The following is a 17012-nucleotide window of genomic DNA, read 5'->3' as shown; positions in this document are numbered from 1 at the left end:
GTACTACGGTGTAGCCAGACCTCCTCTCAATCTCAGAGAAGGGATGCAGCTGATTTAGCAGCTCATGAAAACAGTACCATGTTACTGGATATCACCTGTACATCCTATGACAATACTGAATCTAAAAACCACCCCTAAACTGCAGATGCCTGATAAATACAATCATGTGAAAAATGCATCCAATTTGCTGTTATAATTCTCTTTAAACCAAAGTTCAAGTTTGAATTTAACAATAATTTTACTCTCTAAAGCACAGATTAAAAATTCTTGAATACAGGTCCTCTGTTATATACATAGCTTACCCTCTGCATACACTGAAACAACAGTATTTATTTATTACATTTATATACCGCCCCATAGCCGAAGCTCTCTGGGCGGTTTACAGCAACAGTACAATCCTATGCAGATTTATTTGGATTCATTGGGGTTACTTCTGTCCAAATAAGTGTACATTGGATTGCAGTCTAAATAACAGGAGGGTAAATGGAAATGGCTACACCTGAAGCAGCTTCCTATAAAGTGATATAAAGCGTTGAACTGTGCGGTGATAGAGAAATAATGATTTTTGAGTACAACTCATTTAATCACTATTCAACTAAAGACACTTCAGCTATCATGAAAACTGTTCCATCATAACTGTATACTCAGTATATAAAAGTTTAAAGGTATAAGAATGGAAGAGCAATTGCCATCTTAAGGTTTAACAGTCACAGATGTAGAATATTACTGGGCCCTATATATTAAAATATGAACTTCCAAATAAGAATTCTCCTTCAAACTTATAATTCATATAAAAAGAATATGACTGTACAGAGATATTTAAGAAAGTATTAGCTAGTTGGAACAAATAGGAAAATGTTATGTGTCTATCTCAATATGTTTTGCCAAATTTATGCAAACTTAATTTTATGCTGTTCTCTATAAATATGATAAAAATAGTATTAATAATAAGGAATTGTTAATGGAACACACTGTCTGGTTAAAATAAGTAAAATTCTGTTTTGTCAAGTCACCATATATAAATAAACAGAAAAAAAATCATCACCAGGCTGGGATTGTGGGGAGATTTGTTGTACTTCTGATGTCTTGGACTCTGCAGGCCATTCTTGAGTTTCATTTTTAGCTATTTGAAGAAAATGTAGAATTGAGAAAATATGAGTCTTGTGTTGTAAAGTAAAACATATAATTTCCAGTACAACTACAAAGAATACGACAAAAAGCAAATTATTTGAATTGTTGGAAAGAAAATTCCCTAACTACTCATGGCTCCCTTTTTCTTAATAATAAATGAACCAGCACGACTACCATAAACACTATCATCTCTGATGTGGCCACTGGTCTCAGAACCAGAGACATCAAATACCCCTTCAAACCAGACCAGTTCCTAAGCACTTTGACAAGGATGATTAACCTACATCATAATCATTTTTCACATAAGGTAGTCTGATGGACGTTGGCACATCTACAAGTAGTAACAGGAAAAATTCAAAACCACTCTTATTTTTTCAGAAGACAGACATTATCAAACAGAGTTGGAACACCACAAACACAAAATTCAGGCTATTGAACTTCATCTGCAAATTGTTACTTTTAAATTTCTCATTAAATGGGAAATTATAATGTTTCATCAACTTTGGAGTCTGAGCAGAGGATACAGTCTTTCTACATAATGTCAAAATGTTTTTTTAAAAATATTGATTTTCAGAAAGCCATAACAAACCCAGCAACCCAAATGAAGAGTCAATAAATAACCCAGAGGATGCACCCTTGCTTTATTGTAAGTTCTTTCACACCAAACAATCTTTCCATAAATGTTTCATGTGTTGCCAAGGAATGGAAACCATGTTCCATTGGTACTGTGTAGTTAATAAACTGCCTCAAATTGCGTAAAAAGTGCCTGTTGTTTGATTATTTTGATGCACCTCAATGGTGTTTTTTCATCAGCGCTAGATTTCAAGCCTGCTTTAAAAGAATTGGGGGTGCCACAGCATCTGATTGTCCTGATGCACAACCTATACTCTGGACAAGAGGCTATTGTAAGGACAGAATATGGAGAAACCAATTGGTTCCCCATCGGAAAAGGTTGAGACAGGGGTGTATTTTATCACCCTATTTATTTAATCTGTACGCAGAACATATCATACGGAAGGCAGGATTGGACCAAGATGAAGGAGGTGTGAAAACTGGAGGGAAAAATATCAATAATTTAAGATTTGCCGACGATACCACACTACTAGCAGAAACCAGTAATGATTTGAAACGAATGCTGATGAAAGTTCAAGAGGAAAGCACAAAAGCAGGACTACAGCTGAACGTCAAAAAGACTAAAGTAATGACAACAGAAGATTTATGCAACTTTACAGTTGACAATGAGGACATTGAACTTGTCAAGGATTATCAATACCTTGGCACAATCATTAACCAAAATGGAGACAATAGTCAAGAAATCAGAAGAAGGCTAGGACTGGGGAGGGCAGCTATGACAGAACTAGACAAGGTCCTCAAATGCAAAGATGTATCACTGAACACTAAAGTCAGGATCATTCAGACCATGGTATTTCCGATCTCTATGTATGGATGTGAAAGTTGGACAGTGAAAAAAGCGGATAAGAGAAAAATCAACACATTTGAAATGTGGTGTTGGAGAAGAGCTTTGTGGATACCATGGACTGCAAAAAAGACAAATAATTGGGTGTTAGAACAAATTAAACCAGACCTATCACTAGAAGTTAAAATGATGAAACTGAGGTTATCATACTTTGGACACATTCATTAGAAAAGATAATGATGCTTGGAAAAACAGAAGGGAGTAGAAAAAGAGGAAGGCCAAACAAGCAATGGCTTGATTCCATAAAGGAAGCCACAGACCTTAACTTACAAGATCTGAACAGGGTGGCTCTTGGAGGTCACTGATTCATAGGGTCACCATAAGTCGTAGTTGACTTGGAGGCACATAACAACAACAAAGTGCCCCTCCATCATTAAGGCTGTAATCTAAGCCCACCTAGTGGAACTGTCCTGCCACACATGATGGCTAGGGTGGCTGGTGGGCGGGAGGCAGATGATTGTGCCAACCTAGAACTGGTGCAACAGTCAGGCCACATCCCATTGCATGACGGCAGTGAAATTGGATCAGGATCCAACAGATCCCATGCTGGCTCAGCCGCTCCCCCACCCTTGCAAATCCCCAATTGGAGCTTGCTGCTGGCAGGCATTCCACCAGTGGCCCATTCTTCACTCAATCCACTCCTCTAATTTCAACCTGCCCCCTGGATTGCTCTGTAAGGTAACTTTTAATAGTCTCCAATGTTTGACAATGGAGAGTGTGGTTTCTGTAAGAAGGAAAATGACCAGTTTTTTATGTGCCAATTCTCTTGTGGAGTTGTAGATAGTAGAATGAGTTTAGGTTCCAGTGGAATACCAGTGGGATGTTTTGTCTCCTTAAAAACCTTTAGCCAAAAGTTACTAACCACATCACATGCATACTAAACATGTCCACCACAGGCAGAAGTAAGAACCAAATTCTCCACAGTCCTTCAAACATTTTGCATATGTTGACTTAGTTATTTTACTTAACAAATGAGGATACATGAACAAATGATGAATAATTTTAAGTGTGAAGCACCATGATACCATTTTTGGTTTGGTATTCCTAAACTTCCATGGCTGACATATTTGATTGATACTTTTTTGCCCAAATTAGGTTTTTTCTCTTGGTGCGCAAATCTAGTTAAGATATACTGCCATATATTAAGCTTTTTATCATGCAGTGAAAGGGGAGGTATTTAGAAAAACAAGAGCAGTTTGGGAAGAAACATAATTTTGACAGCTTATATATGGACTAATCAGGTCAGTGACTGACTTCTTTAAAAAGAGGTTTATAATTTAAACTTTCCAATTTATTTAATTTTTTGAGTTTTGTACATCTAACGTGGGACATGCAAAATTTAAGACATGACACAATTTAAATAGCATCTCGCATAGTCAGGGATTCATGTATGCACATTAGTTTAGAATTTTTGGTAGTTGATTTTTAATCAGCAACTTGGCCATATGTTTGCATTTGTTTCATTATGTTGAGTACAGATTGTGAGACCATAAGGCAGGGGTGAGCTCCCCCATCCCTGCAGGCTACTTTGACAGGTGGGTGGGTGACTCAGCTGCAAAGGAAAGACTCAAGGTTGCACTTCTTTTTTCCTTTCAACTCAACATAAGCTGGGCTGCAAAGGAAGATCCCTGCCAAATGCAGAGTTTCAGCCACCACCAATCAGCTGATTGGCACTTGCTGTAAACCCCATTTTCAGCAAGAACCTCCTGAGCACAGCCAATACCAGCAGGTCTGCAGCCACTACCAATCACCTGATCAGTGCCAGCTGCAAGTCCCACTATCACTGGTGATCAGCTCCATTAGGAAGCTCCAATTTGAAGCTCCCAAAAGGAACATATCCCAGTGGAGCTTGCACTTGGCACCAAATTTAAAAGGCGCTGAACACAAGTTTCACTTGTCAAAGAACAATTGAGAGCACACTTCAAAGCTCCCATGAATTTATATCCTGTCCTTCCTTGCAGAAGGAGCCCACGGCAGCAAACAAAAATACTAAAAGCACTTTAAAACATCTTAAGAACAAAAGACTTCAAAACATATTAAAACAAAACATCTTTAAAACATCTTTAGAAAACAACTTAAAAATATCTTAAAAAGCAATTCCAGCACAGACACAGACTGGGATAAGATCTATACCTAAAAGGCTTGTTGAAAGAGGAAGATCTTCAGTAGGCACTGGAAAGATAACAGAGATGATGCCTGTCTAATATGTAAAGGGAGGGAATTCCAAAGTGTTGGTGTGCTACTTCTAGCACATCTGTCTGCAAAGATATTCACTAAGTGGCACTGACCATTAATATCTGTACCTGATATATTTGCATTATTTATGAGTGTCAGTAATAAAGGCTCCATGGCCAGGGAGAAAAGCAAGGGGGACCATGGACACCCCTGCTTCATGCCCTTCCTGATGGAAAAAGTGGTTGAGTCCTGTTCATTTATCCACAAAGATGGGTACTGCCTTGGTGTATTATTATTTCTTGTATTTATTTGACTTGCTACATAAAATGTCTCAAAGTGACAGTGGTAAAAACACACAAAGATTTAAAGCAACATCAAAATAATAAAACAACATTATTTACTAAAAAGGCGGATAAGAGAAAAATCAACTCATTTGAAATGTGGTGTTGGAGGACAGCTTTGCGCATACCATGGACTGCAAAAAAGACAAATAATTGGGTGTTAGAACAAATTAAACCAGACCTATCACTAGAAGTTAAAATGATGAAACTGAGGTTATCATACTGTGGGCACATCATGAGAAGACATGGTTCACTAGAAAAGACAATAATGCTGGGAAAAACAGATGCGAGTAGAAAAAGGGGAAGACCAAAGAAGAGATGGATTGATTCCATAAAGGAAACCACAGACCTGAACTTACAAGATCTGGACAGGGTGGTTCACGACAGATGCTCTTGGAGGTCACTGATTCATAGGGTTGCCATAAGTCGTAATCGACTTGAAGGCACATAACAACAAATTTACTAAAATTGCTGATCCTACAATGTAACAAAAGGACGAACCCTACTCCACCCTACTAAAAGATGAACACCAAAGTATGCTAGGGATATCGTCATAGCATATGATGCCAATTAAAAACAAAATTTGATAATAATTGCATCAGAACATTCCACAGCCATAGGCAAGATAATAAGCAAAGAAATAGGTTTCCCATTCCCATCTTTTTAAAAACTGTACATCATCATCATCATCATTCCAATTTGTCTAACACTTTTGGTAGTTACAAGAGAGGCAACAAATACCAGTTGGTGCTGTTTCATCTTCAGTGAATGGTGTTTAGAAGCCGTCTAACTGGCATCTCATGAGATCTCTGACATGTGAAACCTGTTTGATTCCTATGGATGTAGTATGATGCCAACTCTCCTAGCCATTCTGCATGTATGCTGGTAAAAAGCTTTGTGTTACCATTCACTAGGGAACCTTGGCAGTATGAACCCACACTTCAATATCTTTCTAGGGTTTGGGGCAGGGCAGTTATATTAGCAAGTTTCCAGGACTCTGGAATTTGCCACTCTCTCCCCTTTTGAATATCATTGAATAGTTTTATTAGAAAGGATGCCAAGTGTTCTTGAAACTGTTTATAAAAAGAACCAGTGTAATAATCAGTATCTGGTGCTTTGGCAGGCTTGACTTTTTTATGGCATTTTGGACAAGATTGGTTAATATATTTTTGTGTTTGGGACTAAGAATAAGTAATGTGATCTTAGATATTCTTCAATTTGGCATACATACATCACGGTGGTGCAAAGCATGCGAATTTTATTTTAAAAAAACAAACTGCTGCATTATTTCCTCCTGTTTATAGTTTTTTCCTCCCTTGCTTCCCAATTTCAAGGAATTAATTTTTTTCTGTTATGTTTTATGTATTACATTAGACAACATTGTTGCATTTTTGTCCCTAAATTTTGAATAAGATTGTTTCAAATATTGTAATGAAGATGTTATTCTGGAGATATCATGGGTATCCAGTTCAGCTTAATTTCTTAGTTGTGTTCTTTTTAGTCTGACAGTGTTTTTTTTGTTGTTTTTTTACAATTCTTTGATTTCCCAGATCAGGGCAATAAGAGCAGATTCATGTTTGTTTTGTTTGTTTTTTAATTGGGCTCTTTTCACTAATTAACAAATCCCTTATTACCATCTTCAATATTTCCCAAACTATTGCCAATGTATGCTACCCAATATCATGTATTTATTTATTTTAAAAACCCTCTTTGGTTCCTTTTCTGAGTTTTTCCCATTGTTACTGCATTTTATAATAGTGGGTCTAATTCCTCAAGGAGACAATTTTCCCTTCAAAACCACCTGACACCAAAGTAGTGACCACTGGTGCATGGTCCAAGATTCCCAAAAGTGTTTGAACAAAACTTAGAAAGGAATTTCTCTGGGTCTTTGCAGAAACACACTAGAGAGATACTCCAGTCCAACTTTACAAGATATATGTGAATTGAAAGCTCCTGATTTTTCTATGCAGATGCATGGTCCTTTCCCCCCTTTTCTTTGTAAAATACAATCATATGCTCAAGGCAAATAAATATTTGGATCTTTGCTTAGATCTGATTAAGCTGTGGCCCAGCAAAATATTCACAGTACATTAACTATGCATGGTGACCTACCAGGGACTTTATATATATTTGCTGCTGCACTGTCATGGGCCCGGCAGAATGGGGGTGGAGTGGCGAGACAGCAGAGGAGGAGGAGGACTTTGAATGGACTGATGGTTCCCATGTTGAGCCGCCGGGTGCACAGGACTCTGAGAACTCTCTCATTCTGGACAATGACACTTCCACACTGAAGCTCCAGTTGCTAAGCCCAGTCAGGTAGTTGCCATCCCACCTGGCACGACTCTTCTACCCACACCTGCTCTGGCACCTCTCCAGCGCATCACCCCTCCCTCTGACGAGGAGGGTCCTTCTGAGGTAGAGTGGCTACCCTTGCCTCACTCACGGAGTTGCCAGTACCGGCAAAAACAATGTGCCCCAATGGCTCGCCTGAGGTGGAGCTCTTGGGTGTGCATGCATTCCCAACAGTGACACTCAGTTCACACAAGTAGGGTGCCCACCCAACTTTACTTAAGCCAGGTGAGAAGGCAAGTCTAGCTGCTGCAACAATGTCTTGGTGCAGTGTAGTTGTGTCTAGTCTAGTCTAGTAATGATGCTGAATCCTGTGTAATGTGTAAGTTGATTCATGAAGCGCTCTTAACTAAAATATTTTAATAAACCTATTAAAGCCAAGCACAGCTCCTCATTCGTGACTGACTTCAGGATGTTTGGGCAGGACATGCACACTGTCAAGCAACTCGTAACATGGCTGACAGCCTCATTTACATGCTCAGTTTCAAATCCCACTATTTAATGTATCCTCGTTTCTGCTTACCTAATGTTTTCTTTGGTCTTTGAGATATATCCAGCGATGGCAGTTTCTGCGGGGTTCCATTGAAATCTGGGACAATAAGGTGCACTACACATAAAGGTAAATGAGAGGTTCATTTAGAAGTTTTTTTTTAATTTAAAGGTTGTAAGTAAAAACTAATACAAAGCATTAGTGGTGTGGACAGATTAGTAAGGAAAGAAGAAGATATAATCATTATGAAGGTACTAGTTTCATATTGTGAAGCACTATTTGTAAATAATAATTTGTAAAACAGCCTCCTCAACAGCCCCAACCAAGTTTCAATTGAATCAGCCAACATTTGTGTCACCTTTATAGATAAAGGTTGCTGGAGCACCTTTACTTGCTGGAGATGTCAGTCTCAAACTAAACGCTTTACATATTTTATCCCAACTTCTACATAAATGTGTACCAGCAAATTTATTGATAGAATATAAGTTTCCACGTCTCTCTAGTTTCTCAGATACACTGCAAGTAAGAGTCAAAGCAGATCATTATAGCCATTCAAAGGAAAGAGAAAACTCCCAAAGGCAAGTGTTGAAAGTGAACCCTCGAGCACCTATCAGGAACAATGGACTTCTTAGTCACCTAGTATTGGTCCTGATAAAGGAGGCTTCTCTGAGATTTTGGACTGTGCACGTTGTGTGATATTTTGAAGTACTGTGAAAACAAGAATAGAACAATTCTCATTATTTGCATTGTCTCTAAGATGATGCTAAATTAAAAATCAAGTTTTCTCTCACACTGCCAGTACTTGTGACAATGTACAGCCAATTTCAATAAAGACCACTGAGATGTATTGTTATTATTACTGCACCATCAAGCTACACAAGCAAAACGACAGCAGTTTGTCAGCAGTGTCAGCAGTGTACATAGCAGAGACCTTTAGATAGGGCAGTAAGGAGATCACAGGGGATTTTAGCCCAGAAGGCAGAAGCCAGATTTCAGGGATCAAAAAAGAGTTGGAAGAGAAAAAATCAAGGCAGCACAGATAAATTTATTTATTACATTTGTATACTGCCCATGCAACCAAGTTCTCTGGGCAATTTACATAAACAATAAAATACAATTCACAAATAAAAACACTGAAATCAAAATCAAACAAATCATCAAAGCAAAAGGTCCAGCAAAAAACAACTAAAATCAGCATGAAACACAGCACCTAAAACAATTAAAACAAAACCTCCATATAACCCAGCAAGGGGGAACTTGGTGCACAACTGAAACTCCCGATGGATTATAATTAAAAGCCTTGAAAGAGCAAGGTCTTCACCCGTTGCCTAAAAGACCACAGCATAGATGCCAGGTGAGCCTCTCTGGGGAAGGCATTCCATAAGCTGAAACAGCCATCTCCTTAATAGCAGCATGTGTCAAATGTTTTGAGGTAAATATAGATTGAACCCCATTATATTGGACAATTCTGCCCTCTAATTGCCACTGCTGAGGAAGAATGGGTGGGTGGGGAGTTCTAAGATTGAAGAAAAATGGTGGTGTATTTGAATGAAGTGGGGAAGCAACTACAGGAGAGAGATAGCTTGCTGATGTGGTGGTGGAATAATGATGGAGGAAATGGCTAACAGAAGTCAGGAGGGGACAGTGACAAGGGAACTTGAAAGCAGATTAAATTATAGCAAAAGTGTGGCCATCTCATCAAAAGATACTGGAGGTGGGGTGGGAGAAGGCATAAAGGATTGTTGGAAGTGGTGGGATCATCAGAAGGAGGGACATGGTGAAGAAGGTAAGTAAAGAGCTTAATACAAATAGTTTCATTTTTTAATTGGAAGAGGATGAGCACAGGACACTTCTGCATTTGTGAGGAGAGCTGGATGAATGGGATTCACTACTAAGGGCTCATCCAAACGGAGCGGGATAATCCAAGTTTTCCATATCCGGTTCGTCATCTGACAGTCCTCACTTTGCCTGTTTGTTTGCTCTTTCCCAATTAAAAAAAACACTTTTTTTGCACCCACACACGCAGCGGGAGGACCTGTACTTCTTCTCGCTTTTTCCCAGCTCTGCCCACAACACTCCCCCCTATCAGCCAATTGGTCTGCAAAAATATGACGTATGCTCCTCTCCCCCTTTGCAAAAAAGCACAACAAGGTGCAAGCGCTTGACCTTACGAGCGCGAAAGTTTAAATTTCCTGTGGCTGTAATGGAGTCCCTTGCCGCTCACCACTCTGGAGCAGGCCCGGCGGGGGTGTGTGTCTCAAGGTGCCTATATGCGAATAATTACTGCATTTTGGTTGGCTTGTTTTGCGATATTTTGCAAAAGCGACTGTATGCTTTTCTATCTTTACGCAAAAGCAACCACTCCTCTCCCTTTTCCTTAAACACACACCGGAGTTGTTTTTAAACACACAGAGAACAAGCAGGTCTTTGCAGGAGTGGCGGGGAGGGGGGCAGGGAGGGTGGAGGCTAAAGCCACTGAAGCAGGTTAAGCCATGGCACCAAACGAATAAAGTATATCACGCTGAGGTAAAACGAATTCCCTCTACTGTTTGCAGCTTGAGACCAGCTGTGCCTGCCGGCTTTCCCCGAGTGAAGGCAAGCCCGCCTAGGAGCTTGGGCAAGGGGTGGGCTGCCCGCCGCTCCCTTCAGGACAATTTATAAGACTTGGGGAGGGGAGGCAAGCTGAGGCAGCGGCAGCGGCCGTGTGATAGGCTTTTGCCTGGTGTTGCCCAGGAGCCTGGTTGGTGTTCGGTGGCCCCACACACGCTGTGTGTGTGACAGCGTGTGTGGCAGCAGAAGGGTCAGGGAGGGAAAGTGCAATTGCCAGCGTGCGTATCTCCTTAAATATCCATAAAGGCAGAAAAGCATATATTTGTTTAAGCGTAATATCGCAAATACAAAGAAGAAAGGGGCTGCTGGTCCGTTTCACGCCTGCCTCTGGAAAGCTCTGTCAATTTCATCCTACTCGCTGGGGTTTTTGTTTCAGATCATTTCCCCGCAGGAAAGAAAGGGAGAAGGGGGGGGGTGACACGTTTCTTGCTCTATGGTTCTCCAGTCTCTATGATTCCAGGCGGAGGGGACGCTGTAGCAAACCACTCATATGCAGGGCAGGAAATGCCCATTATTTCTCCAAAAAAGCAAGAAACGCGTCACCCCCCCTCCTTCTCCCTTTCCTTCCCTGGCAAAATGTTTTGAAACAAAAACCCCAGCCAGTAGAATGAAATTGACAAAGCTTGCCAGAGGCAGGCATGAAACCGACCAGCAGTCCTTTTCTCACTTGCTGTGCATTGCAGATCTCACCCAGAGCGGCCACCCAGTTTGCAGGATCGCAAAAAATAAAATGCATCTGCGCAGTAGTTGCAGACCCCCCCCAACACCCCACCATTGCGATGATTGGTTCAATTTTCCCGGGTTTATTCTCGCACATGCGCAAAAGTGCAGATACGTGATTGGCTGGAATGAGAAGAAGGGGCAAGGGGAAATGCCCAAGAACTGCCCATCAGCTGTAAAGTCCGCGGTATTGCATCCTATCTCCTGAAGGCACAGCAGATGATTCCTGATTTTAAACAGCAAATCGCATTTTTGCCGGTATTGCAAGGAGCGGATTTAACCCGCGAAAATGCATAACAGCGCGAGACGTCATTTGGACAACCGAAAAATAATGAACACACATAGCTGGCGTGTCACACATTTTAAAGTCGTCTGGATGAGCCCTAAGAAATAATATATTGTTAAAAGATTGCAATCTGATTGCTGCAAATAGTCTTCAGTTGGGACAAGATAAGAGTAATGGGCCCAAAATGTGATGTAAAGCATCTAAAGGGTCAGCAGGTCAAGTTTCAGAGCTCATCTTTTGTTAGGGAAATTACAGGTAAGTGGCCCACAATTACTAGCAAACAGCTTGAGACATTTCTGGAAGGCAAGAACTAATTTGGCAAAGACATACCTTTTTCTTTTTTGCATAGAAAAATAATACTACTGCTTGTTATATCTAGCTATTCAGCAAGTATTTATTATTTTATTTATTTAATTACATTTTTAGACCGCCCTATAGCATTGAGTTCTCAGGATGGTGTACAACAGGATAAAACACATTTAAAATATGAGCAAGTGTGAATTTCATAATACAGTTATAAAAACATTTTAAGCACAAGATTAAAAAATTTAAAATAAGAATTACAATTACAAAATTTAAGCTTAAAATGCCATTTAAAATGCCTGGGCGAAGAGGTAGGTTTTTACCTGGCGCCGAAAGGATAGCAGAGAAGGCGCCAGGCGTATCTCGTCAGGGAGGGCATTCCATAATTCGGGGGCCACCACTGAGAAGGCTCTAGCTCTAGTTGTCATTCTCCGGGCCTCCCTATGAGTCGGGACCCAGAGAAGAGCCTTCGAGGTCGAGCGAAGCGAATGGGTAGGCACATAGCGGGAGAGGCGTTCCACCAGGTATTGCGGTCCGATGCCGTTTAAGGCTTTATAGGTAAGAACCAACACTTTGAACCTGGCAGAATTTCTATTTCAGAATTTCTATTTCAGAAATATATGTCATCTACACATATGTCAATCATATATGCCCTTCCTTGCTGCTGAGCGCCTAGCAAGACAATCAGATGACATTGATTGGTAAAACTGTCAATGCACTATTCACATGCTATAAAAACAGCAGTTTAACTGTTCAGCCAGGAACAGGTTTTTGATGTGCAACTCATATCCAAGCACCACCTCCCATTTTGGACAAGGTGGAGAAATACATTGTAGCTTTCAGCCACCCCAGGTTTTAATTCACCTTCAGGAGCCCCAGCTAAGAGTGATGTGATCTAAGCCTGTGTCCCGTCCAGAGCCGGAAGAATGAGGCTGAAGTGTGGGTGCAAGTAAATCTCATTTTATTAGAGTAATGGATACATCAAAGGCATTGCGCTTCATAGGAAACCCTGCGCTAACTCACTAGAATACCTAACTATACTCTAGACATGCTCTGCAGCGTGTGAAGGAAGTTGACTCAACGACTCCCTACTGGGAGCGGCAGGCTTATGTAGGAAATGTTTTCGAACATAATCTCTGACTCCTTCGCAATTCCTGTCTTTGCCCTGTCCGTTTCTCGTGGCGGCGGGAACGAGGAGACAGGGGACGCGCATCCAACGGCTCATCGGAAGACACCTGTTCCCGATCAACGCACTCGAGGTCAGGGGGCTGTGCCACACTGGTATCCCCCTGGGAACTGCTTGGCAAGGGAAGGAGCTGGTGCTGTCTCTGGAGCTTCCCCCAACAAGTGCTCTGCATCAGCTAGGGGTGGCGCGTCTGTTCGTCGGGAAGTGCGCTACCCGTGGGAACTGGCTGGAGTGCAGGCTGACCCCCTCCCGCAAGGTCCTGCTCAGACACAACAATCTCCAACTCTGCTTCTTCCGGCAGCGGAGGCGCCTGAAACTCATGCCTCCCCCCTTCCTGTCCTTTCTGGGTTAGCTGAGGCTCAACAGCCTGTGTGTGAAAAGTGCCTTTTGGGTATGCTTCTTTGGGGGACTGATGTGGGGCAGGGGGTCTGCTGTTGGAGTATCTAAGCTGTCTGCTTCTAGCTATGCTCAATCTGAATATTTTTAAATAAACTGAAATATTACATAAGGCCTTTGTTCTCCAATGATCTGTCCTCTCAGGCGAAAATCAAAGCCAGGTAGCTCTGTGCCCCTGGAACATCTTGCCGTTAGGAAAGTGGGGTGTGAATAACAATAAACATCAGGCTACCAAATTCTTACAGTTAAATTTTAGTGTACCTATCCAAGATTCAAATTTAGGCTTTCCAAAAGATGTCTCCAGGCCCCTCTATTGGGCCAAACAAATCTGTGCTCTTGGACTGAATCTAGCCACATGAAATGCTCTACCATCTCTGAATTCTACACACAGCACAGGAGAGTTTTGCGGGCATCTTAAAAAAATTCCTTTTTGTGTAGGCAAAGGAGATAAAGTGGACTGTTTCTGCCTATGGGATATGGGCAGGGATTTGTTTCTTGCCAAACCACTGAAAAAAATATTAATTCACTCCCAGAGGAATTCTTTTGTTCTCTGCAGGGATAAGAAACCCTGCTATAAGACCTTATCAAGAACAAGTTTGGTCTCGCATCTGAGGGGAATTCAGCAAGACAATGGAATTTGTTTCAAGAGATGAGATTTGAGAAATTTTCCTCCAGTCCTAACACAAACATTCCTTTCTAGAGGCCAAAAAACAACACAATACTTTAGAGTTTGCACTCACACGCTATTTCCATGCACAAAAATATGCTTTTCATTCTATACATATCAAGTATGAATAGTCACACAAATTACCTTGTTTGATTATTGTAAATGGAAGTTGAACTTTTGAATCATCTGGTATAAACTGAAGAAGGAAAAAAACATTCTATAAAAATAGGGATCTATGCCATAATATTATTTGTTTTTCCTTGATGAGACATAAAAAATTATATGTTTCTAAAACTAATTTCTCTCAAGAGTGGACTTATTTTTCAAATGCACAGAAAAATAATACTACTGCTTCAATTTTATCTAGCTACACAACACGTACATGCTTTACTTCATAAATACATGTTATCCATGCATGTCATACATGCCCATCCTGGCTGATGAGCACCTATTATTTATTTATTTATTACATTTATATCCTGCCCTTCCTCCCAGCAGGAGCCCAGGGTGTCACACAAAAACACTCTAAAACATCTGAAAAAACATATTAAAACAAAACATCATTTAAAACATATTAAAAACATATTTTAAAAAACTTTAAAAACACCTTAAAAAGCAATTCAAATACAGGCACAGACAGGAATAAGATCTATACTTAAAAGGCTTGTTGAAAGAGGATGGTCTTCAGTAGGCACCAACAAGTTAACAGAGCTGTCTAATATTTAAGGGGAGGGAATTCCAAACGGTAGGTGTTACTACACTAAAGGTCCGCTTTCTAAGTTGTGCGGAATGGACCTCCTGATAAGATAGTATCCAAAACTAGAACCTTGAACTTGGCTCAGTAGCTAATGGGCAGCCAGTGCAATTCTTTCAGCAGCAGGATGACATGTTAGCAATACCCTGCCCCAGTGAGCAGTCACACCACTGCATTTTGCACCAGCTGCAGCTTCCAGACCAACCTAGCAGAACAATCTTGGGCCACTGGTTGCTGAAGCTATCAATGCACTGTCCACGTGCTGGATAGCCATAGAAACAGGAGTTATTAAGCAGCTATTGAACCAGAAATAAACTTTTGACATACATTTCATACCCAAGTACAACCTCCCATTTTGGACAAGACAGAAGAATATATTATAGCTTTGAAGTTTCAGTGCCCTGTTCTGAGCAGGATCCATGAGACGGAGACACGGGTGCAATTAAATCGTGTTTTATTAAAGTAATGGATACATCAAAAGCAGTGCACTTCATAGAAACCCCTAAGCTATCTCACTAGAATTCCTTAACTGCACTCTAGTCATGTTCTGCAACGTTGAAAGAAAGTTGACTCAGCAGCTCCCACCCGGAAGCGGCAGGCTTAAATAGGCAGGGTCTTGGAGCGTGCTCTCTGGCTCCTGCGCAATTCTTGCCTTTAGCCTGTCCATTTCTCCCTGTGTTAAGAGCGTGGTGAAGGGGGGCGTGCTTCCAACATCTCGTCCGAAGGAACCTGCTCCTTAGCCAGAGATTCGAGGTCAGGTGACAGCGAAGTACTGGACTCATCCCGCAAGCCACTGGGTAAAGGGGGAGTTAACACCCACTCCGGCTCATCGTCCAGCTGCTCCTCTGACACGTCTGGGGGCAGCGTGCCCTCCCCGGCTGGGACAGCGCCGTCCATGGGAACTGGCCTGAAATTTTCCTTATTCCCTCGCTCAAGGTCTTACGGAGTCTCAACAACTCCTGGGCCATCCTCGCCCTCTGACAGCTGAGAAGCCTGAAACTCATATCCCCCCCTCCAGGCCCTCGCAAGAGGGTTGGGGCTCGACATTCAGGCACATTCAAACAACAGCCAAGGATTTCAGCACCTGGCATTCTTGGGCAGCTGCTGGAGCACAGTTCCCTAGTAGCACTCACCACTGATGCCTCCCCATGTCCCTCTTTAAATGTTTTATCTTAGCCTAGAACTCCTAGTAGTTTTTCTACAAGTACTGTTGCTCTGGAACACCATGGAAAACATAAATAATGCTTAAACACAGCCGTTCAGTGCTGCTCAGAGTGCTTGTTGGAGAGCTATTGTCTGCTGCTACCCAATATGCCTGGCAGGGTGAACCAGAAGAGGACATGTCTGTCAGAGGGTACTTTGCCCAGGACCCTCTCAAACTTGGAGCTTAGCCTGCAACATTTGATTCTTGTATTGGTGTAGTCTCCAGGCTAAGTACATTGTTCATATTTTTCTGGTGGGATTGTAGTGATGAGGTCTTATTGGCAAGGAGGCCTCAAAATTGGTGACAAATTAAAATGTTTCCTTTGGGACTTTTGGTAATGGGACTTTTTGAGCCCATGGACAAATCTGCAAATTGGTGAAACTGTAGTGTGCACTATATACACACAAAACAACCAAACATACACCATAAACTATTCACTAATAGGCAAAAAATCTTGTGGTTTAAGAACATACCTATAGCCAGCAGGTATTTCTATCAAACTTAAAAAAGCAGGGAAATTGGGCAGCTATAGTGAATGCACCAGGGGAGCAGGAGACCTGACCTCCTCTCTGAGATATTGGACTGCCCTACAAATTTGTCAAAATGCAAACACAATTTGGGTTGGTCTTTCACAGTCTAATCCACTTCCTGTGTAGTTTGGAAGAATTTGGTAACATGTCCCTCTGAGCATATGGTGAGTGGTGGCAACTCCTGCAGTCAGCCCAAATATGGAGTTCAAGCCAAAATTTCTTAAATTAATTAAAAATCAGCCAGGCACTTTTTAAATTTTTAAACTACAGACGATGAAGGTCAAAGTGTGGGGCAAGGTTAGTGACAGATTACAGGTACTCTGTGAACATGGCTGATTTTTAATTTCAACAGATTATGAGAACTCTGACAGAAAAAAGTCCAAAAGGGGTCTG

The 17012-nt window shown here is 41.3% G+C and overlaps 1 protein-coding gene across 29 annotated transcripts in view; it reads right to left on the bottom strand.

The window, feature by feature from the left end:
• Positions 1–17012, bottom strand: part of ABI3BP (ABI family member 3 binding protein) — a 235902-nt gene that overhangs the window by 119439 nt on the left and 99451 nt on the right. For 28 of the 29 annotated variants that reach the window (XM_061628187.1, XM_061628192.1, XM_061628194.1 and 25 more), the window contains exons 7-10: positions 14276–14327; positions 8600–8671; positions 7997–8080; positions 1046–1123 (exon numbers count right to left, since the gene is read on the bottom strand). In XM_061628187.1, the coding sequence (XP_061484171.1) occupies positions 1046–1123; positions 7997–8080; positions 8600–8671; positions 14276–14327 (286 nt within the window). The remainder of the gene's footprint in view (positions 1–1045; positions 1124–7996; positions 8081–8599; positions 8672–14275; positions 14328–17012) is intronic. The other variant, XM_061628196.1, reaches the window with a different exon arrangement.

Source organism: Rhineura floridana, chromosome 5 (genome assembly GCF_030035675.1).
Source record: "Rhineura floridana isolate rRhiFlo1 chromosome 5, rRhiFlo1.hap2, whole genome shotgun sequence".
Taxonomy (NCBI): Eukaryota; Metazoa; Chordata; class Lepidosauria; order Squamata; family Rhineuridae; genus Rhineura; species Rhineura floridana.
This window is presented reverse-complemented; position numbering and strand designations above follow the sequence as displayed.